This window comes from Bombus affinis, chromosome 9 (assembly GCF_024516045.1).
Source record: "Bombus affinis isolate iyBomAffi1 chromosome 9, iyBomAffi1.2, whole genome shotgun sequence".
In the NCBI taxonomy this organism is placed as follows: Eukaryota; Metazoa; Arthropoda; class Insecta; order Hymenoptera; family Apidae; genus Bombus; species Bombus affinis.
The window spans coordinates 2,097,544-2,124,994 of NC_066352.1; the positions used below are offsets into that span (position 1 = coordinate 2,097,544).

General features: G+C 36.9%; 1 protein-coding gene across 20 annotated transcripts in view; it reads left to right on the forward strand.

The window, feature by feature from the left end:
• Positions 1 to 27,451, forward strand: part of LOC126920331 (CUGBP Elav-like family member 2) — a 468,989-nt gene that overhangs the window by 392,252 nt on the left and 49,286 nt on the right. For all 20 annotated transcript variants that reach the window (XM_050730521.1, XM_050730520.1, XM_050730522.1 and 17 more), the window contains one exon: positions 10,586 to 10,634. In XM_050730521.1, the coding sequence (XP_050586478.1) occupies positions 10,586 to 10,634 (49 nt within the window). The remainder of the gene's footprint in view (positions 1 to 10,585; positions 10,635 to 27,451) is intronic.

Below are 27,451 nucleotides of genomic sequence, written 5' to 3' on the forward strand. Positions count from 1 at the left end.
TGTAAGAAGTAAAATTACTGGTATAATCACGTGATCGAATAAATTTCAATTGCAATGTATGCATATACATTTGTATCACTTAGAATGTAATTAATTCTCTTTTCATCCAAACTACTTCATCGCCAAGATTACGTGTTCCTTGCTTATGGCGCTATGATCGAAATTACTGTCATCCTTAATAAGCTCACGATTCAATACAAGTTACGTTGTATCGCTTGCAGCACTGGCTATAGAAAGATTACTTTCTGTTTCGTTCCAATAGATTCGTTTGCCAAAATTACTAGTTCCCAATTAATACGAATAACTGCGTCTTCGCATTTCAAGCGAAGAAAGTTAATTTATTTCTGTCTGTTTAACAAAGATGTCGAACATAGTACGGAGAATGGATCGGCTCCTGATACGAACTGTTCGATCGGTTGCGAAGCTGGACTAAATCTATAGGAAATAAACAGATGTCAATCACGCATAAATGATCGCAACGCATATTCGGTCAGATGAGCGCGCATACGTTTATCAATCACGCGTAGTTTACCGAGTGCTGGCTTGCCAAGTAATTTAATCACTTTTAGTGCCTCATTGGTATTTCGGGAAATCCGGCCAATCGACTGCAACCGATCCGATCGCATCTAACAGTCGGTGCCAGTTGCTCGGTTAAATTATTGCTCATAACCGTGATTGTTATCGTCGTTGTTCCCGGTGAAAGTCAACGATAGTTGACTATTTTTAAGTATTTAAATCGAATTTTCAAAAGATGGTACAATTTCGATTTAATCCTGATCCATTCTTTGGTTGGTTTTCGATTAGATCGTGGTTTTCGAATATTTTTTAAAGTCTGTATATCAATTTGAACGTTAATGGTAATTATCGAGCGAATAAATAATATCTCGTAGCAATGAAAATAGAAAATAAATACAATGATAAACAAAATTTTTGAAAAATACGCTATTTTAAATGATATAATAGCGTATATGATAGTTTGAAATAGGACCGGCAAAGTTAAAAAAACGCCGCTAATCTTTAGATCGTATTATAGATTTTTAGAAACGATAACGAAATTGCTGAAATTCATGATCATTGAACGATTACAGTTTACTTTGCAAACAATTTCGTTTTCGGTGCAATGGAACCGTTTCGTTTCCCTCTTCAACGCGCGTGTACATTTGAGAGAATTCGATTAAAATCGATCCCAATGGCCATCTCTCGTGTTCGCCAATCGCTGTACGCGAAATTATAGTTCATAACTATTCGCATAGATATTGGTGTTTTCGCGGCAGTTTTTTCTTCATTTTAGCGTCGGACGCCATTGAATTTTAATTACTCTGTAACGAAGGGATATAAACGATACAGGGAAGCAATAAGGTATGGCATAGTAATTTTGGTAGAAAAAAGGGGGAAAAGAGGGAAAAAGATGGTATATATAAAGGGGGAAACTTCATTCCTGCTCTTTCTTTGACGAGGAAAAAATTATCATACGTTTTATTCATATTTTAAACTTGTCCAAGAAGTATAGCGAAATTGGAAAAATGAAAAATTATCTTTGGAATTAATATTTGTTACTAGGAAAAATATTTTCAGCCAAGAGAAATGATGACTTATTGGACTTTCATTTTAAATAATATTTTCCTATTAATTAAAACATAGAAGTAATTTATGAAAATTCAAATCTCCAAGACTTAAATCATCCTGTTCTTTAATTTTTAATCCTCACACCCACATAATAGTCTTTCGGCCAAAAAGAATTAAAGCATGCAATTCGTGTATCACGATGAAAATCTTCTCTACGTTATTCGAGGCTCGATAACATCGACGAAGTGTACTCACGGTATACCATAGAAAATGGAACGTATAGAAGGTAAGAGAAGAGAAAAGAAAGGACTCGAATATTTCGCAAACGTAAACGTACAAAGTTTCGAACGGGAAAGCAACGAAGACGAGAACGCGCACGCGAACGCGAGGGTGGAAGACCGTCGACATGGCGGAAATGAAGACGAGATCGTACGGCGGATAAGCCGGCAAAAACCCTCGAAAACTCGTTCCTACATCAATAACTGAAAAAGAACTCCTTTTCGAAAGGGAGCCCGCGAGCGACGCGGAAATTGAATAACGTCGTCGCGTTTACTGATTTCGCCGGAAACCGTGAATGTTTGCGAGCGTTTCCGGCCGCGATAACAACGACAGCGATCGGTTCTACGCGATTGAAATTTATGTGAGCTCCTTGGAATTCCTGTCGAGACGATTGCTATTCTGGCTAACTTGCTTCTTCGATACAACTCTCCATAACGTCGTGTATCATACCACGTTAGTAACAAGTATTGTAAAATTATAGCGTTTTCTCATAGTATTTGCCTTTTAAATTTCCCGAAGAAACTTTTCATACATACTACGATGTTTCGAAGATGTACGCGAAGATGCGTCAACCCGTTAAAGTCTTGTTCGAATAATCGACATCTCGTATGCGTTACCCTAATAAAACGAACTTGAAACTCAGACAATCACCTAAATCGCCATTCTTACCACTTTACCCTACGAAAAGTCTAAAAAAATCTTTACAAAACCAAAACTAATATTTCAACTAATTCGACATATTCAACTCTTTAATATCTATCGCGCTTCTTTCACATTTCACCCCTAGCCAGGCTCGACGCCCTCCACAGATCGAGGATACCGCGTCGGCTCATAAATTCTACTATATTTCATCCTAAAAAGGATCGTGACGGTGGTCGAGGCTCGATGGATCGAGGGTGCAAGCCGCGAGGCATCGAGGGCGCCCGAAACAGGGGTGCGCGACGAAGGTGGTCGAAGGGGCGAATATTAAAATTGACGAATTCGGCTCAAGGGCTCTGTCACGATCGTCGCGTATCGCTAGTTATAAATTCGTTTCGCGTTCCGCCACGTCGACGCGATGAAAAAAGCGGAAGAGGGGATTGATTCCGCCCTTCCTTTTCTCCTCCCTTTCTTTCTGTTTCGTTGTTGCTTTTCTTCTCTTCTTTGCCATCGCGGGACGAACGTCGTCATCGAAGTATCGTGAAAAATCTGCATACCAGGTAGTGGTTAGGGGAATACGGGCGTCACGTGCATCCACGCGAATCGAACGATACGAAACGTCGGAACCGGCATTCTCAATGAAGGGCCCGATAGAATATGACATCCGTACGCCGCCACGTCGCACCGAATTGTCGTTTTACGTCGGCCAAGACTAATACTTCCGGAATGAATCTCTGTTTCCATTGTTGCGTTCTAATGATAAAAAATAGACTAAAACGGAAATTATTTGACTTTTCAAAATTCGTTCTGTCGATCCGTGTCGATTTAGTTGAGATTTGATTTCTTCCTTCCGTCCTTAATTAATAAAATGTGAGGAACAGGTTCTTGGTTGTCTTATCATTATATTTCATGCTTATACTCTGCAGTTAAAACATTTCGTAGAGATACGTTCAACGGGAAAAGTGTTTATTCTAGCCGTTGCATAGAAAGCTTTACTTTGGACAAGGAATAATTTCGATTTAAAAACCCTTTAAATTCACATCGGAACAACCTCCACCGGGAAATTTTCCTTAAATTCAAAAAATTCACGGCTTAAACTTTGCGTTCGCATGCTAATTGTCGTTTTAATCTCCGCGCTAATTAAATTTATCTCGCCTCTCTATGTCCAGATGTGGAAAGTCGGGAAAAGTTATAAGATAATGGCTCTTATAATAATTTAAATGTTGAATAAGTAAATTAAATCTTTTTGCTTGCAGTCTGGCAATATTCTCCCAGTATTCTTTCGTAAGTTCCTAACATCGAGTTACGCGGCTATGCTAAATGACGGTCTTTTTTAATATAATATGCTAAGTATAACTTTCTTCTGAATATTTGGATATTTTCGCACGTTATATACATGCTGTACCTTTTGTACATTTAAATTTCCTATAAATACATAAATATCAACAGCTCGATGAAAACGAATTCCCTGGAACTTGATCCATCAATTTCAATCCCCTCCAACTCACATTGGCTTTCCCTCGTTCTCGACGTAGCAAGGTATGACGTCGCATTCCTGCAAGCTAGTGGTCCTCGTCCGGTATTGCCATCGTCGTCGACGTAACTTTTAAATCCCGTCCCCATCCTCCACCCATGGTCCAAGTCGTCCTTTATCCGTTCCCTTTATTCGCGCCTTTTCCCCGACTTGCCCGCTGGAATATCATAAAAGTACGTATATCCCGTGGACGAAAGGCGCGGGTGGCGGAGATTAAAAGTCGCGGAGTCGGAGTCAGCAGACGGTGAAAGTGAGAAGTAGCACTTTTGTAGTTGCACGGCCCGGAGGGCGTACTCGCCGCCATTGGGGGTGACTGGGGAAATTGAAGAGTTCTACGAGAACGCGAGTTGGAAGAAAAAAGGAAGAAATCAAGAAGATGAAAGAAAAAAAATGCGAAGAAAAGAATAAAAAAAAAGACGAAGAAAGGCGAAGAGAAGAATATCTGGCGTCTCGTGTCTATTTAAAGCGACCACCAAGCCCAGCAGTAGTGCAACTTTAAATTTTTATCTCTCTGTCACGCGCCCGTTCCTCCTCTTTCCCTTGAAGATTATAAAAATTACCCTCTCGCAGCCATTCGAAATGGGGTCGAGATTAAAAGTCACGAGCCGCGCAGGACGCGAGGAAGCGGAATTGCTGCTTTAGCAGTCCGGACGCGAGCGGCTAAGGAGGATAAAGAAGCCACGGAAACGAGCGGAAAACGAGAATACGTAAGCAGCGGGTGTAACTTTAAATCGAATTGCGCTGCGCTATCCACGTCTCTGCTACCCACGTCTGTTTCTGTTTCGTGGCCGTGAGATCGACGGAAACGAATGGGAGCAGGGTCGGAGTCGGCGGCAGGTTGACGATTCAGGAAGAGGATGCTTTGTCCGGAAGGTCACTGGAATTACGATGCTTGGGCTGCGTGTACTGGAAATTGCAGCCAAGAGAACGAAATTAGACAGGGTTCAAATGAATTTCGAGACACCTTCGTATGGTGTTACCAACGAAACGAGATTGAGGATTAAGGAAACTACCGGTGACCGGATGTTGCGGTGCTTCTGCTACTCGCTGGAGAGTTGATTCGCTTCGTACGAAGTGGAACCTGTTGATCTCATCGAATGCTTAAGGAAGTTACACGAGTCGAAGGAAAGATGTTATTATCTTGCGTTTCGACTATTTACTTAGTTTTATACATCGAATCGAGAGGTTCGGCTGTAATTTGTCTCTTTTGGAGGGCAAAGAAAGTTCAAAGATAATTTATTTGTTGTAACTAAAGTTAATCGTTTATTAGGCGAATTAAAAATGTTAAAGATAACTTCCTATTTTGTTAATTATCCAGTGATATCGTTGGATCTCGCTTAAACAAAACAAATATCTACCTAATTTACAGCTATAATACGTACGAACAAAATATCGAAGGGCAGATGAAAATATGGCGAAAAGCTAGCTGTGAATCGAAAAGTCGAAATATCTAGGTAAGTTTATTTTTCGACGAATCGATATCACAGAGGTTCGACTCGGAGGCGAGCAGAGTGTGTACAAAATCATGGAATCGGGCGCAATATAAAGGTACGATGCAGAAACCACTAAAGCCAAACGCTAGGGTCGCGCTTAGCATAGATATGAATTTCATACTCGTGGCACTCGCACCGCGATACGAGAAATTCCTTCGTGTCTGGAAGATCGAGAAGATTCGCAAATAGAATATCTTGAACTTTTGCCGCGGAATATTGTAGTTTTCTAAGGGCATCTTCTTGCACATTGAAACGAACCGATTTCTCGCGAACAACTTTGATTAATCGATTCTTATCGATGGTCGTGTTTGAAATTTTACATGCTTCAAATTGTATTTCCGCGCTATTCCTTTCCCTGCAAGCAAAAATAATCTAAAGATATTGCGAAAAATGAGATGCACTGCGTTTCATCCCTAAAACGAGTCAATTCAAAACAAATATTCGCGATGACAATGAAACGGTGTAAGCGAAATGAAAACGCGCCCAACAACAGAGGGCATCTATTATTAAAAGCGGGCATAATGCAGCGGTGCTGTAAAATAGTAAAATTTCAACAATTGCCTCCACCGGTGTAACAATGTCGTCGAAAATCTCTAGGAGGCCACGACGCATCGCACGCTAAATAAATTCGCGAGACTTATGGTACACGGACAGTGGCACCAGTTTGTGATTAATTTACCGTGGGTATATTAACGCAACGGATTTCCATGTAGCGAGGGATCAGACCGGTGATTTAGAGGGTAGGCTGAATTCAAGCTATCAGGCAGCTATCCAAGCAACACGTGTAATCGTTATACCATTCTACCATTATTATACAATACCATTCGCTATTCATAGAGTATTACAAAAGCTGGGAAGAGCAATATTATTTTCTATTTTATAATTGAAAAACTGGATTTAACTATTTTACATATATTTTATTCGATATTCTAAAGTACTCGTCGGATAATGGAAATTGTCATTTCTCTCTCTCTCTCTCTCTCTCTCTCTCTATTTTCCAATTAAAGAAATCACCGATCCTGCCATTAAAGGTTAAAATTTATCCTCGTATAAGTAGCACTACTCACGAATTAGTTATATAATCTCTGTTACGTTTTACCAATCATCTCTCTAGTCAAGTTGTTCAAAGAGACTTTAATTTGTATCGGCATCGACCATGGAACTTTCCAACGGCTTCGCGGTACAAAAAGCTATGCCGTCAAAGCGCAATACCGACATGCCCAATGTACCATCGATATCCCTACGTTTCTTTCGCCGAATTCTCGGAAGAACGCATACACGGCGACCGCCGCGGTGCATCTAATAAACGCGTGTGTAGTAGGGACATCGAAGAGCAACAAAGGAAAGAATCCGTGGTTTCGAACAAAAGAATCAGTCAGTCTATCTCAAGCTGCGTAGTACGAAAGGTCTCGTAATAAGCAAACACGTTCACAAAACCTCGATTGTTATCTTTTATTCTCAATTGTTAATCGTTTGATTGTTGACTGAGATTGTTGATTCTTTGCTTGTTATTAAACTCTTTTTGTTAGCAAATCAAGTGTAGTTTCTCGTATGCACTCGTTCCAACCACCTCTATTCTCATAATAGAAATAGGGGATCAATCAATTCGTGGCGTCGATTGTTTAATCGTAACGAGAATTTACGACTCTCGTTGACGCGCTATCTCGCGATCGCGTCTCTCCGCGAACGGTTGAAACTGCGGTTCTACTGCGGTCCTTTTCTAAACTGCATGTCCTTAAACAGAATAAAAACTGTAGCAATCGCTACAGTTGGTATCTAATCCATTTTCGCGAATAAATGGGAAATGAAGCATGTGCTTTAGCATTATCATCAAGCTGGCTAGTTAGGACGGGATCATGGATAGATATCTCTAGACAAGTGTAATGATCGACAACATCGTACGTCAATGGTGGATCCTCTCTCATTATCAACTCTGCTCGATATTGCTGCCCGGTGGATTAACTTACGCCTCCACTTCGTATTGAAGCATCGACCTCCTCTTTTCACTGGCCGTGTTCAACTTTTAATTATCGTTAACGAGTATTCAATCTGGAACGATACAGATACGGTGTTTTATTCTTTTCACGTCGTATTAAATATCTTTCTGTCCGTCTCTCTTTCTCTTATCTCTTTTGCCTCAAAGTATAGAGTCCCGGAAATACGGCCAGATGAAACGAACGAACTTCATAGAGGATATATTGAAATGTATAAAGAGCCGCATGATCAATAAAATGTTATCGTCCGTCCGGATGAAAATTTTTTCTCCGTTTTTATTTTAATACTTTGAACGCTCGTTCGACCGGAGTAATTTCAAGATAGCGTTTTTCATACTGTGATTAATCATACGATATTAGAGAGCAGAAAGATGTTGTAAAGGGAAGAAAACAAGTTTTGATATGTTTCGACGAAAAAATCGAAGGATGATGATCCCGTAAAAACGACTTTTTCAAGAAATTGATTATTACTCAAATATTTAATACTTTATTTATATATGTCGGATTGAAGTCAGGGTTTTGGAGATGGGCGTTTAATGAATTTTCATTAGAATTAGCCATTGTCGTGATACAACGGAGAGTTTATTAGCACGGGCTTATTAACAAGATTAAGCACTCGTAGCACTAGTGATAATGACCTTAGGTTCGAAACGAATCCGCGGTCACGGGATGGTAAACGTATGTTCTCGCACAGTTCAAGTCTAACTCTTTGTTAACTAGATGTGAGATATTCACTGGTTGTAAGGTGGCACTGTCATTCGTCGATGAGATCGTACGAAAGAATGAATCTCCGTCTCGACGATGCCGTCGAGGAGAACTATAATGGGTGTGTCTAAGGACATGAGATCCTCGGATTCGTCAACGAAAGCTTTCGTTCCAAAGATGAGGGAAATTAGCGCTGTTGCTAATTGGTCGATCTCCATATCGGCGTTTTGAAAGAGATGCTGGCCGCCCTTGAGGGGAGGTTGTTGACGGGGGGCAACGTTCGTGGAAGATAGGTTTCTCCTATCTTTCCGTAGTTGCAACAAAGACTACTTGACGGACTTCGCTTGACTAAATCTTAAGATCTATAGCGGGTCCTCACGTTAGCTAAACATACACCACAAAGGCATGCCGACACCCGGCGATCATCTTACCCGGAGGACAAAATCTGCGTGTGGCGGGCCGCGGGATAGAAACTATCGAAGTATTTACTGCCACGCATCGCTACGACTATTTCTTTTAAGGAGAGGTATAGAGTTACTCTGTGCCTTTGTTAGATAAAACGTTCATCCCTTTGACCGCGGCTACGTTCGGCGACTGATTGTCGCCTCGAGCCCAAGCTCATGATCATAAATCTCGAATAATCGGTGCGGCATTTGTTTAATCTAAGTTACAGAGTTACGGTATTCCCGCGAATCCAAGGAGGAGTTCCGGTGTTCTTTCATCTCCGACATATAATTATATATAATCATGTATAATACCATACATGTCACTTCTTCCCGATGGTAATAATAACTGTTACTGTGCAGATAACTCTAGCGGTAATACGACTGAAAGTCATGTTGCAAAGACAACTATATTTTCAGCTCCTTTAGTACATTAAGTAGATTCAATAATTTAACGAGTATTACTTTCAGAGGATATTGTAATCGGCTAAAAGCAGTTTAAATATAGGAAAATCTCATTGTTCATGCAAAAGTGCTCACTTATTGTTTTATACTCGTAGAATCGAAGAAGGAGTTCACCAAAGTTTCATTAATTTGACATTATCAGCTTCAAACCTGGAATATAATATCGATTAATCTAACTTTACTATATATCGTTACGAATTAAATTTTCAGTACAATTTGCACGGTAGCCAGAGACAGAAATGGAATAACATTTTGTATTGTTTGGCGATAGAAATCTTTTCATGTGAGATTGTATTTTTGAGAAAAATGGCTTAAGTGGAATCTTATTCCTCTTTTGTTAAAATTAAAAATGTAAAAATATAGTAGAGATTGTAATGACGTTTGGAAATTACGTAAACGAAACGTGCTGGAGAAAAATCAAAATTCTTCACCCTGAATCTACGTTTCTGATCGCGTCTCTGCTGAATATTAGAGTTCTGCGTGAGTCGTGTTCATGAGGCTTTGATTGTAGTACACAAGATAAAAAGAAAAGCGACAAAGAAAAAAAGAAGGAAAATCGGAAGGAGCAACGTGGAGAGCCAGGAGCGCGCAGGTTCGAAACGGAAATTTAATTTTCCGCGTGCATTCCCTTTGTCTGCGTGCACCGCAGGAGACTTGGCCGTGTGCGAGCCTCAGGAATTTTACAAAAGCAAATCGATACGAAACAACGACACCCAACCCGCGCCCCTGTTCTCGATAGGGAACCCGCGTTTGTCCTCGAAAGAATGCATGCTATTGCGTGCAAATTATTGTCCGTCGCTCGTCTTGTTGTTCATGCACGGAAAATGGGCTTGTTTTTAATAATAAGCGGCTTCCCAGGCTAGGAAATTTATGAAAACGGCGGGTTGATTAAATATCGGATTGCTGGAATAGTTTATTATTACTACTCTTTTGTTTGCAGCTTTCTGCAACTTTTTTGTACCAGCAGATTAGATGTCTTAGATTATATGTATAATAACTAATATTATACAAATTAAGTCAGTAATGTTCGCAAATGGATGGCAAGAAGCATAATTTATTTGAATCGAAATTTTATGTTTGTCTGTGTTTTTATCTTTGCTAGCTAAATCCACGAAATTTTACTTCTTTATAATTACGAATGATCGATATCGTTTATCGTAAACTGATGAAAATAACAAAATTCCATTTCCATCGATGATCGTTTGCGTCCAGAAGATGTACAAAGTATAGCAAATAAAACTCCAAAAGTTTCTTCCAAAAGTTAATAACCAGTAAAACAAATTGTTTCGTAATTGAAGATTTGCACATGCTTATCTTGAGAATGAGACTAGCACGATCTCTCTATATCTTATTTTAATAATAAACTGTTGTTGCTATGCGAAGTTAAACATTTCTATTCGTGTTACGTGCGAAGACATTACGAATTCGTGCATAAATAATCGAATCGTTTTCTCTATTTTCTTGCAGATGCGCCATCCGATCCAGATGAAACCTGCGGACAGCGAAAACAGAAACGGTGAGTAAAAATTCAATATCTCGTTTCGAAGAAACTTCAAACTCTATGCTATTCCCTTTCATTTTATTCTTTGTTTAAATATGAGCTTCTTTGTAAGCTTTTTTTTCTACTACAAAGATCTTGAAAGAAAGTAATATTTACAAACCCTAGATTCTAAGCGTATTTTGTTGCATTTTAATATAAATGACAGTACCGTCTGATCAAAAAGGGTTAAATCTCCTTCCGTCTAACGTAACCATCATATACAATTCATATTTTTATATATAAGCAACGTTATATATTTTATCTTACTGCTGGAGCCTCGAGAATAAGAATTTGCAATACAATCGTCAAAGCTCAGATAGTCTGATGGCAAATAGGGAAAAGAGTAAAGGACACGAGTAAGAAAGACGCAATAGACCCGCCTCTCGTTTATTATCTGCGCGATGTTTCTCGAGCATTGTCTTCAAACCACACTTTTCTTCCTCCCTTTCCCTAAAAGTGCTCGTCGTTTCCTTATTCGTTGCTCCGCGACTCGATTATATCTTCTTTGACTACGCAATCTCCACAACCTCTCAATTCAGCCAATTAATTACTACTTAATGAACAAGCTTTGAAACCACATTCTCCGTCGTCGCAGTAACGTAGACAACGAGAAACTAAGACGGAATACCGAAAACAAGGAGGGATGAGAACTCCATCCCATGATCAAATCTTATACTTGCCTTGATTTATCCAATGATTTGATTCGTAACTTTGATCGTCACAAATTCCGAAAGAATTATAATTTTTAGATCATTTATAACCAAATGTTCCTTTCCGAATGCAAAGAAAAATTACGGTTCATCGTTTGAAAAGATGAAATAGATATACTATAAACTTATTCGAAGCTAATATAACATAGCATAAAAATGTTAATAAAATCATAATGTTCAACTATTTTTTCTTCTACTTTTTCTTATTTACATGGTTGCTTATATAATTTCTCAGTATAGTGTCAATAGAATTGCGTAATGTCATATTACGAGGTTAAATAACTCAGAACCTTCTAACACTAACACTAACTATAGCATAAGAGAGGAAAGAATTCCGTAAATGTAGACGAGTTTTTCGAAGCAATCGTGGCGTAAATGTATACAATGAAAAGCTGGCCATCGTAGTTCGAGCAGGGTGCACAAAATAAAAATTGTCCACGGCAGATCGGGATGGACGACGAAAAACGAATGCTAATGAAATATTAACGACACCCGTCACGTGCTGCGACCCCAGCTGGATCAGGGATTGCGCTCATTTTTTCAATGCTTTTTTGTCTCTTTTTCTTTTTACAACACAGACCAGAAACCGCGGCTATAACAGGTACACGTGACGGGGAATCACGAGAAGAGAATCACGAGAATTGATGCGCCAATCCAACCACGTAGAGTGTACAGGAATCAAACGTCCGTCAAAAGTGTTAAAAGATGATTTCAGAAAATTAAATGTAGTTTTTTTCTAAAGAATTTACACGATATATTTCCCTTTATTAAATCGATCTTAATTAACATTTTAAATAACATTCTGCCGTTAAGCGAAAGGCATATTTCGCTAGATGTAAATGTATACAGTCATACGCGATAATGCAGCTTGATTTTTCTTGGCAGAAGGCACCATGGTCCTCTCGTAAATGCAGATTACATGTAAAATTTCGAGATCCAATTATTGTCAGCATGCATGTAAAACATGCAATCAAATTCTCACGAACGAATGAAAAGTGGAAACTACAAAAAGGTCCTAAAATTGGAGATAGTAATCGGAAAGGAAAATTTTCAAGCAATCATAATTTTAAGTGTTTTATGACTTTTATGTCTATGACAAGGAATTACTTTGAGAAAAATCCACCAAATTGTCGCTGCAACTATAATTATTCGCGTTAATGGCACACACGATTTTTTAAGGTTGTTCCGACAGGAAGCACGTTGATCAACAAGCGACCTCTGATACGTCTAACTACGTCAAATCGACAAAAAAGAGACACGAAAGATAAAAAGAAGGAAAAAGAAGAAAGAGAAGCTTGCGAAGAAGTGCACGATGAGAGTGAAAGCTTTATTTATACCCGTGACATTCTGTTTATTTTGGCTGACACTGTGTCTCCCGTAAGTAACGACACACTCGGTCACGTGTTACGCTTCATCCACGTTCCATCCATTCTCAAGATCGTTCCGCGTAGGTTACGTCATCTCCTCGTGTACCCCATTTTGTCGATTTTGCGTAAAATTTTTTGAAATTCTGCTGAATCTTCAGAGTCGACCTTCTTTGAGAAATTCAGTTATATTTTCGTGAAAAAAACTTCTGTGATATAATTGCAAATGGCACTCACAACAATTGCGTAATATGTATATATAACGAACAACGTGAAATCTATTTTAAACAACTATTAAAACTGCTAAATATCTTTTTTTTCGGTAAAACACAGAAACTAATTTTTTTTTGCGAAGCTGTTGCAATTCTTTTTAGTTTTGGTCGGAGCATTTAGTGAGATTTCGTTGATGAGGACATAAAAGTGTTGCAGTGATTTGTCGTTCTCTGTTTTTGGAATTTTCTAACTATATGTCATAGTTAGTTCCTTGGGTGGAAAAATTTGTTTGTTTGGGCATATGGAGCGTTATGAGAATTGCGAATTATATTAAATTTAATGAGATATATAAGCAATAACTAATTTGAGAATATACATTGGGTGTATTAAGAGGATTATTAAAATCCGCTCAACGCTTTCACTGCGTGCAGTTCAGATTTAAGTAGTTTCATAAAAGCGCGTGGTTTTACGATATGCGTACGATACCGAATCGGATATGAGAGAGAAATTCAACACAAACGCAACTTCTATAATAATTAGAATATAGAAAACAAAGAATAGCGACATTAGATCGAATTAAAATTTGCAAATTTTCGTTAACGAATGTGAGAGAAACGGTTGTCAGGCAAATCGTAAGCTCTACTTGCATCCACAACTTGAATGATTAATTATTAACTAACAGAGCCTATCGCAATTGCCTTCACGAAATGAAACACGCTCGAAAAGCATCTCGTCTATTGAAACAAAGGAGAGAAGTACTGACGTAAATTGCAGTCAGACTCGTTTCACGGAGGTAATCGTAATTACGTCATTCCTGTGCAACGTCAAGGATTGCATTACTCACAACTCACGGAGATTAAGTATTATGGAAATGTGCCTAATATAACTTGTTTCACCAGGCGTCGCCGAAACACGGTTTCATCTCATTCGTGCCAACATTTTCGTCGATGTTAGCATAGTATTGTTGCAATCAAAAATACTAGTATAGTGCAAAAAGTTAACATGTTAATTGCATTTGCTTATTTCGGAGTGTATTTATCGTATTAATATTACATTTATCTTTTAATATTACTGGTAAGTACCTCTGTTATCTGAACTTATCGGGAGAAAAAACTGTTTAGATAACAAAATGTTCGCGTAATGAAACGATATAATAATATTCGTACAGCAATATCTTCATAAAAAAAAAACAATTAAAATATTTAAAAGTGCTGGTTGATTAAACGCCAATAACTCTTACCGTTTATCGAGCTCTAATTTCACGATTGCAGTTTCATGAAATATCGCTATCGGCCATCGACGTAGCCAATCACGTCGAAATAAATCAAGAGAGAGAATCGATTCTACCGCAAGCATAATCGGAACGCGGACAGTAAGCACGCTATATCGCGAAACGTTTCTCGTCGTTATAAGATCAGGAAACACGAAGAAACCTAACGTTCGTGGTCAAATGTGCGAGTCCGATAAGTCTTATCTTATCGAGCGAAAACCAAACGACTTCGAACTCGAACGGAATTGCTTGTACAATCGGTACAAACGATATGCCAAGGTCGTAAATTAAAATATCGACCGATGATCCACTATACTTGACAAATTTACAAACTCGATTTTCCAGGAAACTATGCCTTGGCTGAACGAATTTTACTCTTTTGTTTCGTTTCATTTTTTCACCCAGAATCATTACCCCCTTTTCGAATGTACTACGTGCTATTCCTATTCTCTGTAAATATACTACAAAGCAACCCACAATTCGAGTTCTTTATATCAATTGCTTTTTCGGGAATCGAAACATAAACTTTATCGTTTGTCCGATTTTATGATCTCGCTGTTGCTCTTTCGTTAACTGTACGCAAGATTCACAGGCCTGTCGGAAACACGCATGCTAGGATTGCAGTTTCTAAGCCAGTTAGATCGTTCAATCGTCAAACTCGTTTCTGATAAATTGGATTTAATCGGTTTGTCGGTGTGTTCTATACAGATTTATGATTCTTTCAAGTAACTGATAAGCAATAAAAGATGCATATTGAATTCTGACACACGCGCTAATCTTTGCGCGACACGGTATATAATATAATATGCTTAAGAAAAGGTGCTGCTCTCACGTAGTTGCTGAAACGAAACAAAAGAAAATGAATATGCATTAATGAGATATAGTTAAACTATAGAGATGTAATCCGAAAGGGGACGATTCTGCATGCCGAAATGAAGCAAATGTACAGAATAATCCTTCCTTTTTATCTTTGAAACCTTTTTTTTATATATACATGAACACTTAGACGCGATTTCACTTACGTTTTGGTCTAAAGGATGTTTGTTTGTCAGCTTAATAAAAAATTTGTTGTTTTATAAGATAAGGTAGTAAAATATTGTTTATAATAGGAAAAATATGATGAAATATCGTTTATTTAATAAGAAGGTAAATATTTTTCTGGAAAATAGTATCTTGAAACACACTTTGCTGTAGCAATAAATCTTGGCTATGATATTAGTTGAGATAATTGATTAAAATTCCGTTGAAAGGCTTCAGTTGTTAATGAAAAAAGAGACCCATTTCCATTGCCCAAAAGAGCAACTGAAATTTCAGTTTTCGAGGTACTAGCTGATAATGTTACGACTGAGTTCTTTCGCTTTCACATTTAACAAGTTTTATTCTTAAAAGGATTACACCAAATTGTACGGTATTGCCCGTTGTAGTATAAAAATTATAATTTAAAAATGTTAAATTATAGTTTAAAAATGTTTAAGTTTTAAATTTTTATCATTCAAATTCTAAATAGTGGTATGGTAGGAAAAATTCTATAAAATTGAGTAAAAGTAAAATACGAATCGCTTTTCTTCATCTGTTTGATTAAAAAATTATGAAACTATACCTTTAATATGCCGTATTCTTCAACGCAGGTACTTTCATTTCATTTGGCTCATTTTCTACTCGCTACATAGGTGCCGAGATCCATTTCTCTTGCTTCACATGTATTTCTTCTTACTCTTCATATTTTAGCTTACTTTACGCCGCAGTGAATACATACATGTATGCAATCATATTCGAGAAACCACAAACTGGGTCAGTTTAAAACCCTGTTAAAAGTCAACGTTTAAATTTCAGTTTCAATACTCATACTCGTATAATTGCGTGTTTTTTCAATTTTAATTTTTGAATTAAGACACGTTAGTTTAACAAATATCACAATGTTAGCCTGACCAAACGTCGTTAAACGCCATTTTGATGAAAGGAAGACTAAGATTAAAAGAATTAGAATTAGAAAAAGAGTTCAAGTTATTAATACGTTTTATTTGCAAAGCATAGGGAACCTGATGAATAACAAATGATATGCGGACATTATATCTTCACCGCCGAATTTATAATGCAAAACACACGCTGATTTTTCGCCTCAGCTTCTTCGTCGCGAAGCGCCCTCCAAGAACCTCCAAACCCCATCAATGAAACATGACTTGGCAAACACTCCGCTTAAAGTGAACATGCACTGACTTCAAGCAACTCCCTAAGTCCTATCCTCTTCGCGCGATTCCATTTCCTCTTCGGCAACTTCCTGTGTAATGTCCTCAAACAAACCGATAAAATCTATTATATATGGCATGTTGAATTTTTTCCACGAACGGACATTTTTCATTAGGCATCGTTCGATACCATCGCCTAACGACTTTCTATATTTTTATTAGAAAACTTCGTCCCAGTTTCCAAGATCATCGCGCGCGTAGAATCGCTTGGGAATTCTTAAAACACATTCTTAAAACAACACGCACATCCCGCTATTCTCGGTAGATTTGTCATTAACGAGACTTTATTCGGTGTTTCGTCCCGTCTTGAATATGCATCGAGCAAGCACTGTCCGCAGAAAAGTGGATCACAAGGATCAGCGGGTAAATAGAACCAACTTTCTCGCAAGCTCGCCGCCATACCGTTCTAAATTGTTCCGGCGAAGAAATCGACGTTACCGTCCATTGAAAGTTTACCCACGGAATAATATGGCACTTGGAAATTAACTTTATTCGCTTGCATTAAAGGGAAGCTATTTTAGATCTGGCTTCCTCTCCAAGAAATCGCTTAATTGCACGCTTAAACAAAGATATATTTTATCCGCGTATAAACAACGGTCGAAGGAAAATTACTCGTGAGCCTTTGTTTAAACGTTTAAAGAAAAGTATTTTAATTCGATTATAGAATTATTTTTTATTAACTTAGCTTCATCTATCGGCAATAATCCATATAGCACGGAACTCCTGGTTGCAATAAAAAACAAACACCGTTCCATGAGAAACAAGTTTCCAGGTACGAGGGGTCTGCGTAAAAACACATTCCATGTAAATACCGTGTTTATAACAGTGGAATATAATAATATCATTGTGAGGAATTGCGTGAACCGTGTACGTTGACGAACAAGTATTTTTCCATGCGAATCGAAAACGGTACGTGAAACTAATAAATACAGCGACACGAATCGTCGCTCGCAATAGGTCAGAGTGTTCAATACGATCGGCGATTTTAATTACTCGACCTGATTACCTTTTACACGCCACGCTTACTAGGATTTCTTGTGTGCGTCATTCTATAAAATGGCAGCGTTTGCTTTTAAATAATCTGAAATTCGACGCCTTTCTCTCTTCGAGTTTCGAACGAAACGCAACACGCATTATTAATTTCTTCCATTGTAGGAAAAACGCATGAATAGCGGTACAATTTGAAGAAGTATGAGCGATTGGAAAACGTCCAGGTGACGTGAAAATGAATTTGTATCGGTTTTAACAAAAGCATCAACGAATAGGATTTTATTTCATAATTTACTGAGAAATATCGCTGCAGTATGAGCATCGATATTGCATCGATGAGATAGATGGTAATAGCAGGGCACAGAATACTGATATATGGGCCATTAAGGTTTTTGTATCCACGTAAAATAATGACGTTTGTGGAAATTTTTGTAAACTACTTACTACGATATAATCCTGACATCTCACAACATAATCGTCCATTTCCATTGGAATCTTGCCGCGTAATCAATGTCTGTTGTTTTCGCTCTAGCGAATAATTGTAAACGTAGAAGTAAAAGAGAATAAGACAAGTTGACACGTTCTTTAGTTTAGTCGGATTAATTATTGAATTACAAACATACTACGGTGCATTACCGAAACAGAGGCCTATGGGTCCGTAACGGAAGTATGTAACACGCGTTTCCGTCTCTCCTAGCGGCAATGAATAACATTAACGACGTGATGCGACCCCGCATTTCTACGTTCTCCTGGCAAACGAACGCGTGAACGAAGATACACGGCTTCGCGGATTTGATTCGAATGCACTTGGCACTCGTTCGAGACGGAATACCAAGAAACCACGCAGATACTTCCACGGGCTGGAATACGAGAATTGGCTACCGATTCGATATCGACGAACATCGGTATGATCTTACTCGCGTTAAAGATTCTACTGGCGATCTCTCTCTCGACGTTCTTGGAAATTTCATTGCCCTTTATCATTTTCATCGTTATTGTTAAATTAATTGGCGACAAATTCGGATATAACGGTATTCGTAGTAAATATTTATTGACAATGATCAATTATCATACGTGAATTACATTTCAGTATTACGTTAACGTATATGAAATGTCATTGCCCCGAAGTTTAGATATAACAGGCTAATGCCACCACCCATCATCTTTTATCGTATCACCGATCATTAACCACATTAAAAAAGAATTCGTTTACCATTATGTTTTGAATTGAAAATAAAGCTTTATGCGCATATTTCATTAAATCATCGTAACAAGAAAAAGTAATTATGAAATGAGAAATTGTTAACTGCTATCTCCATTGGTTTTAATTCGAATTCTCGTTAAATCGAATTCATTTCGGAGCTGTTTATTTCAAATTATCAGAATTTAATCGTATTTACGTGTTTTTCATTTATGAAAAAGTAAAGTAAATCGGTCTTGAAAATATGTGCACCTTTAAAAGCAGGATATGTACATCGGATTTCGAAATGCATTCCCCCCGTTAAGATGTAAATGACAAATGCATACTCTTCTCAAATTAAATCCAACTAAAAGTATTTCCCACTTAAATCTCATCAAGCATTTCCGAGCTGAGATTAAAAAATGTTGAATCGTGATTTTAATTGATACGGTTTCTGATGAAAAATTTATAGCTCTCGATATCGGGGCGAGTAACCTCATTGGACGAAGAAAGATTAACCTATTCTTTAGGAACGATGTATCAATGACAAACAACATTCGTGTAACAACGAATAACATCCACGAATAGAAAACAAAGTAAAAATTAGCATCGATACAGGGAACACCAACGATAAGCAACACTAATAGGCAAATAAACATCTGTAAATGAAACATCAAAGAAATATCGATAGCCATGAATAAAACAGCAACCACAAGCAACATTGAAACACAAATACCAAGGAAAAATCAACATCCAGAAGTAAAACGTGACAAGAACGATCGTGTGCGTAAGCAGCCGTGCATCTTCTCTCGTCATTATAGTTCCCTTGTACGTTTTGGTCCGGTAGGAAGCGGCACATTCAGAAATGAAACACGTCATCGTGGTCTTTACAAGTGGCTTTGGCGTTGGAAAAGCAAATGTACGAATCTCGCGACCAATGCGGAATGGTGAAGCAAATTGGAACTCGGCCAAATATTTATACACAACGCTGCTCGACACCGCGTACACTGTTGCTTCGTCACACACACACGTACACATATTATATTGTATTACAGCTAATATTTAACGGATGCCGCATAATAAAATCGCCGCTCGTCGAACCAGTAAGTATCACGCTCGACCGTTTAGTATCGTGCCCGAAAAGAACCGATTCGTAAAACGTACCGCAACCGGAACTGAGAAACTGCAGGTTGCCAAATCCTATTATACGTCGAAGAGAATTCGGAATGGACGGATTTGTGTATCCTAAATACCTAATACGCCAGCCATTCATTGATCTTGTAGAACGCGAAAGCGAACTAGATGTTATTTCTGCATGTGATGTGTGTGAGATGTTGGAAGAGGAAGTCTTCTCAGGAATTCTAATGGAATTGGACGTGGTTTATTTTGGTTGTATGAAATTGACTGAGGTTGAGTAATTGTACATTGGTACATGTTGTTAACAATGGCCAATCTGGAATGATCAATGGCAGGTTTGAAATGTTTACTTAAAAAGTAAAATTACTAGCAAAAACTTATATTTAATACCACGGTGACCAAAGAAAATCTGACAATTCTGAAAAAATCCAGTATACGTAGAATATAGCTTTTCACGATTATTACCAAAGGCCTACGTTTAATCTTATAAGCCTATGCTGAAAACAAAGTTTCATACGAAAAAGATGTTTCACAATATTTATTCTTTCCCGTAGAATTCTCTTCCCATTTGTTTTCTAATTATCTTCAGTTTTTTCTAGGTGAACTACGAAACTACAAAACACTTCTAAACTTTTAGTACGATGTGTTTGCGTGTATACGTATATCGTATAAAGTAAGAAAATAATCGATGTTTACCAAAAAGCAAAGTATCGTTACGCGAAGAGTAATTCACGTTTATCCATAGTCCATTTATTTTTTAATGTTTGCGATTTCGCTTTGATCAGCGTACTATTTTTTGAATCCTTTTGATAGAGATGTCCATTTCTGGTTAACACGTTACACTTTACACATACCCGAAACAACTACACGGAAACATGTTATTGCCGACGTATTTTTAATTTACACCAGGTGCTGCGAATTCGAATGCATTATTCTCCGTTACATTCGGTCACAAGGAAAGCCTTTCAAGCGTCATCAATTATTTCATGCGTGGAAAATCCATTTTGCGTAACAGAACTGGAAGGTCAGCTAATCATGAATGCATACGATCCTAACAGACTCATTCATAGTCATCTATCTCGATTTTATTCGCGACAGATTGTTAATGATTTCAATCAGTTTCTTTGCCTCGAATGAGTTGGATAATCTAGAAACGCAGCGATAAGCTGTTCAAAATGGATCGCATTCAACGCTAGAATCAAAGTAAATTGCTATAATTCTTGTATAAATATATAAAAGGATAACATATAACAGGACATATAAGTTAAAATGAAGTTTAAAAAATTACGTACTAGTAACACCTCTCTGTTCTCTTCACATTTCCCTTACCATTCACATAATTTTATTCTATTAATTTTCCCCTAAAACACTATACTTCCAATAAAATTCAGTGAAATTAAGTTTCTTTCTCTCATTCCTAAAAATGAATTTTCCTTTTTACGATTATTTTCTTCAAAGAATTTATGCAATATTCAGTTATCAAAATCGTACGGCTGAATATATCGTGTTATTCTCAATATTTAAAGCTTTTAATAGTTGCACAGTTTCCACGATTTTCAGAGTTTAAAGAAGCTTAAAAGCTGCATTTAAATATCAGAAATCTGTATAACGGCGAAATTACAAACATTCAGGAAAATATACAAGGAAGAAAAATACTGCCTATAAAATGTGCAGATGAAAACAAACTTCAAAGTTATATAACTTGGTCGTACCCGCTGAAAATAACGGTCGTTTTACTGGTTTATTAATGTACTTTCACAATGTCACGAATTATACCCGTTATCACATATGACATACCTAACGACTTTTGAATTATTTCGTCATCTCATATTCTGTTTTACCGTGTGCATTGATATTTTATAATTATCAAGTTTATTATTTATTAATGCGTACACGCATTATCATACTATTACACCGTATGATAATCTATTAAAGCGCAAATAAGTCCTATACATAGTATGTTGCTGTTTCAAGAGAGTAATACTTCACTATGTTCCACGTTTTCCTATCGTCGTAACGAAAATAATCTCCAAGTGCAATGTGGTTCTTGACCATCCCTCTTCAGATATAAATATCCATTCTTTGAGTGATATATAATTATATACAAAATCTTTTTATTCGTGATATCGATATTTTTGTATGCTGTATCCATTCCGTATGTTTCGTCGCTTTTTTAATACTCCATAGTTGCATAAACATTTGTAATATAGTAATAAATTTATTGTTATACCTGGACGGAGACGAGATTGCAATTTAATGAATTCAACGACAAACTGCTTCAACTTCTAGATAGTAGAAGAAACACGACGTGGGTGGGAATTAATGTAACAGTTGGCACGAAAACCGTGAGTTTTGTCCAGGAATTCTATCCTGCAACAATATAAGCGGGAGATTTAATAGGAGAAATGTCGGCCAAAAGGGAAAGACGAATCAAGCTATGCACGAAATCACAGCATCCGCTGATAGGTCGATTTATAGTAGTTTAGAACCATTAGTTGGAAATTCGGCCAAATACAATAGTTAGAGTGTCAAGACGAACGAATCAAATAATTCTGTTGAGCGCATTAGTTACAGTAATTAGTCAAAAGGTGTAATTCGGACAAAGAATAATATATTGCGGCGGCGATTCACGCAAATTACTTGTCTATTATCGCCTCCTGTTTGCTCTATTCGTTATTTCGTTTAAAGAGTTGATCGATTTTCGCTAGTTTATATCATACTACCTATATTTCAGTGGAAGAATGAAGTTAGTGTACGAAACTATACAATACAGATTTTATAAGATAACAAAAATGATTGTATATTAAAGTATACAAAACATTCGAACAACCAATGAGTTTTTACAAAAGAAAAGGATGATATCCAATTATAAGCTTCTAATTTTATTTTCAAGATATAACAAATTATAACTTTCATTTTCAATGTGTCTAAGAAACGAGACGGCAAACATAAACACGTAAACATGGCAGAAAACAATTTTAAGTAAAACCGTCGCACAATGGAACAGCAGAGACATTTCAAATGAATTCATTTGCTAGCGATCGTCTATACCTTGAAAAACCTTCGTCGTCTAGGTGAACTCTGAAGATTCGATAAAAATCTACCTAAAAGGATATTACTGTTTCTACTCAAGGAATAGCTGTACTATTTCTATGTTAAAGAGCCTCTTGAAAAGAGATCCTACTAAGAAAGCAAATGCAGCCATGAATAATGGAACACGCACATTGTCTTTCGCTTCCTTCGCCTGCATCTATGCCCTTGACTCATTATTTATCGGTGTTTTGCAGCTAAACGACAAGACGGTAATCGGTGCCAAACTGTACGCGTTTCGTACGTATCGGATCGCCAGTCATCACCAGTCGCGATCTTTCTGTCCATTTCGATCAATGTCTAAACAATCTTCAAATTAAGTTGGTATAATCAATCATACATGTAACATATACAAGTACAAAAGAGATACAAACAACGAAGTACTGGAGGATATTATATTCTTCCCCTGTACTGTTGTTATTAGATTGAGTCATATCTATATGTAAATCACCCTCTAAGAAAACAGTGCTTGTGATACCCTGATAAAATAACAATCTTGTTAACACAAACATGTTATTCATCAGCAACAAAGGTTGTTTCTTGTGGTATCCTATTTTTGTACGAATCCCTCAATTCTTGTATAGGCAGTAATCGGTAAATTCAACTTTAATATTCTATTTCATTCTATCGATGATTACTTTAAATCATCATTCATTACGTAAGTACGCAATTCATAGATACATATATGTATATTTTTAACCAATTTCCACATATTTCCGTAATCATCTAAGGTCGAAACAAAAAAAAAAAAAAAAAAAAAAATGGACCAAAGACAATTTCACAATGGAGTCAGATCCAATCGGGATCCACGAAACGATCAAATTTATTCGATCTACGAGGCGGCACGATTCGAGATACACAGAAGAATGGATAGATACGGTGGAATCGTGGTCGGAAATTCGAATAAAAATTGTCTCTATCGGCGATATCCGGTGGCTGAGACGTCTCAAGGAAGTTCCTACAGCAACGTCGACGCGTGGATTCTCATCGATAATGCGTCACTTCGATGATGACGATGTATGCGATACAACCGACCGTGTATAAATAATGCATCATCGACGTCGTTCGAGTAGGGACAGGCCACAAATATCCATGAAACTCCAATGCCAACGATGACCTCGTGCCCTCCGTGAATCGACCAATAGTCATCGGCGCGGTCCTGTATGGTTGCTGAAATAACGATAGTGAAGTCGGAAATTAAGTGGCAACATCTGTCTTTGCTTCAAGTATCCTAACTAACACTTCGAAATATCTGAGAAAAATGAGATAAACGTGTAAAAGCTATTTGCGTGGAAGTCTATAATCTACAGTATGCCACTATTATTATCGATCAGTAGATTATTGTGCAAGAGGGTCCTTCTCCAAAATGAAACATATCGATACAACTTCCGAACCGATTGTATGATACCGTTGTATCTCTTCCGTCGACTATACTATCTGTGTCTACTGCTTTTGCTCCTCTTGCACGAAATTAAAATGTAAAAGAGAGGAATGGAGGTCTCTTTGTAAACACGCGATCGAGAGTTCGGTTAGTGAAACCGACCATTGTGTTTGAGTGTTTTGAATTGTATATAGGGACTTGGTGAGATTCACGGGTAGTTGGACAGTGAAGTATCGAGGATGATTTGTTGTAACTTTTTTTTATTCAAGCGAGGTGAAAATAAATTGAGAATAGAAAATAGTAATAGATCGATTGAGAAAAGTGAATTAAAACCGTCGTTGTAGGATGGTTTTAACGATAAATGTTATTTTATAAAATATATACTATGTACATAGCATCCAGTTTTATTTATTATAATTATAATAAATATATAAATAAATAAATTATAATAAATAAATTATAATTTATAATCGAATATGCTCAAGTGTTGGAGTTTCCAAAATTTTCAACTAGGCAGTAATCATGAAGCAAAAATTCAGGATTCTTTCAGATACAAGTGGTCTGTAATTAAGATTTAATTTACACATAATTTACTTGAGAAACACGAAATTTCAAATATTTTCCGAACAAAACGTTTGAAAATAGCGGTTTTAAGAAAACTTGATTTTTTGACATTAGAAGCCTGTCATGATGACAACTCTTGAAGCCTTCGTTTTCACGTCTCGATGTGGTTTGATAATTTATTAATGAATATGAGTTTAGCGGGCAGCTGTGCGCATTATGTTTCAACAGCAAATTTCTCACCAAGGGAAATTGATTTGCAAACTAACCGACTATGCACGGAACTAAAAACAGAAACGATGATCGATTTATCGATGTTTTCGCCGTGAAACCGATGTACACAAAGACCAACGTAGATACACACCACGATGTTTGGTTCAGCGTATATTTAACGCATCGAACGTGGAACATGTTTTATTTGCCTTAGCTTTTACGCCAAAATTAAATTTCCCTTACAAGATGCCTATGTAAGATGATTTAATAACTGGTGTGGTGTAACTAAAAATGATGCGATTATTCATAGAAAATAGGTCAAAATACGAGTGATAAAATATTCCACTTGAGCACTTCGTTTCTAAACATTTTTTTAATTTATCAAATAATGTAATTTATACTATATACAGTGATTTTGACTACTTTTACATGGTTCCAACTATAGGGATACTTTTCTGAAAACAGAAAAGTATTTAATAGTTGTGTAAAAAATTTGCGTTTCAAATAACAAAGAAAAATTAAGCATGCGTTGTAGTTTAATTGATAATTCGTTTAATGGAACTTTTATGTCAGTTAACAACAGTTCTTATCTATATTTAATATATACAAAAGCATTAAGAGCTATCTACATTTACCAGAAATGGGGATATTCCCATAAGCTGCATGCAATATCTACAATAGAACTAGAACGATGACTGAAAAATGATTTGCATTGTATGAGATAACCGTTTTGTGTTACTTTTAAATAATTCAGCAGTTCCGTAGAAGATCGACACGCAGTTTGGTTATTCTAAACAGTTGGTTCGTACAAAATACGTCATTGAAAAGAAACAAATAGGAGAATTGGTAACGATGGGTTCCGTTATTTTTCTGTTACATCACGCGTTCTTTCACAATGTACATTATTCAAGATAAACTAGAAAATGGCCGAAGTTAATAAGCATGAGAAATCGGAAAGAATATGCATAAAAATTTCTTTAAAATTTTTGTAGATATTTTTCCGCGCTATAGAATTCTTAATCTTTTGTTCTACACATTACGTATTACCATATGAAGGATATAAGTTTTAAAAATTACAAAATATACTACATATGCATATTACGTTCATACATTGTATGCTATTCGCTCATTGAAATTTTTCAAATAAAAATTTCTTTTAGGTTTTCATCAACCACTCGGTTTAAATGAATGTGTGTCCACGTTGAAATGATAACCAACCGTAATTCATCAACTCGGTGACTGTTGGCACCGAATCTTTCTCGTAAACAAGCGCAATTATATTTCTGGCCCTCGTGTCCGTTTACATATTTTCCATGCCGGGTTAGTGTCGCTCGTACCACAAATATCAATTACCATTCATCAACGTTGAAGCCTAACATTCTAACTCAATTGCAAGTGTCAAAATAGAATTACTCATCTTTGGAGGATGCAACGAAGGGAACTTCTTTTGCGGAAGTATTCTCTGAGAAAAAGTCGCAATACTTTTTACAATTAAAAACTACAGATCTATTGAATGTTATCTTCTAACGATACACTCATTAATTAAATAAAAATGAAACAAACGAATAATTGCATTTTCCTTTGAAGAAGTTAAGGCAGTTATTGTATAAACACAGCTTTCTTTCAACTATTTAATTTAACATTTCCTTACCCTTTCTTTCATTTCACTACATACAATTCAATTTTACCGAACGCGATTCTATCTATTTTTTTCCATAAGCCAGATTATCACTGGCAGTAACGAGCCTTTCGCTTCACCAGTTAAAAAGTAAAGCAATAATCCCAAATTTATGTCACGATTGTTGGAAAGCGCGTAACGAGCGTGAAACAATGCAAACGCATTGTTGTGCAGCAGGAGTTTTTATTTTTCCGCATTCTGTGTTTGCGCTGCAGCCAAAAATCTGGACCAATGAAAACAGGAAGTTCGTGCATGGGATAAAGAGAAGATGAGAACACGGTAGGATCGTGATTGCACGTTCCTGTAATTCGTCAGATTCCAGCAACGTGACATACACCGGATACAAGCCGTGTCACTGATGTTATCACTGGCTATTTCATATCAGCAGCACGAATGTTTTGAGAACCTTTTTATAAGCTTTAAATTAAATGGTATCACATTGTTGCATCTGTATTTACATTATTCGACATGCTTGTGTGTTAATGAAAATTCTTTTTTCTTTCTCGTGATAACAGGTTCTTGTTTGTTATTAAAATATCGTAACTTTTATATCTATTTTATATTTGAATTTAGATGGACGATATACGTACATAATTGTTTCTGTTATATCTGAATCAGATTCAGATCCCAGATTTAGCTGCCGTGCTTAGTTACAATGGCTACTGTGATATATTATTATATCACACACGTAATAACACTGTTACTAAAACAGAGCCATATTCTATAGCTATAGAACACCGAAGTTCAAAACTACGTCCAA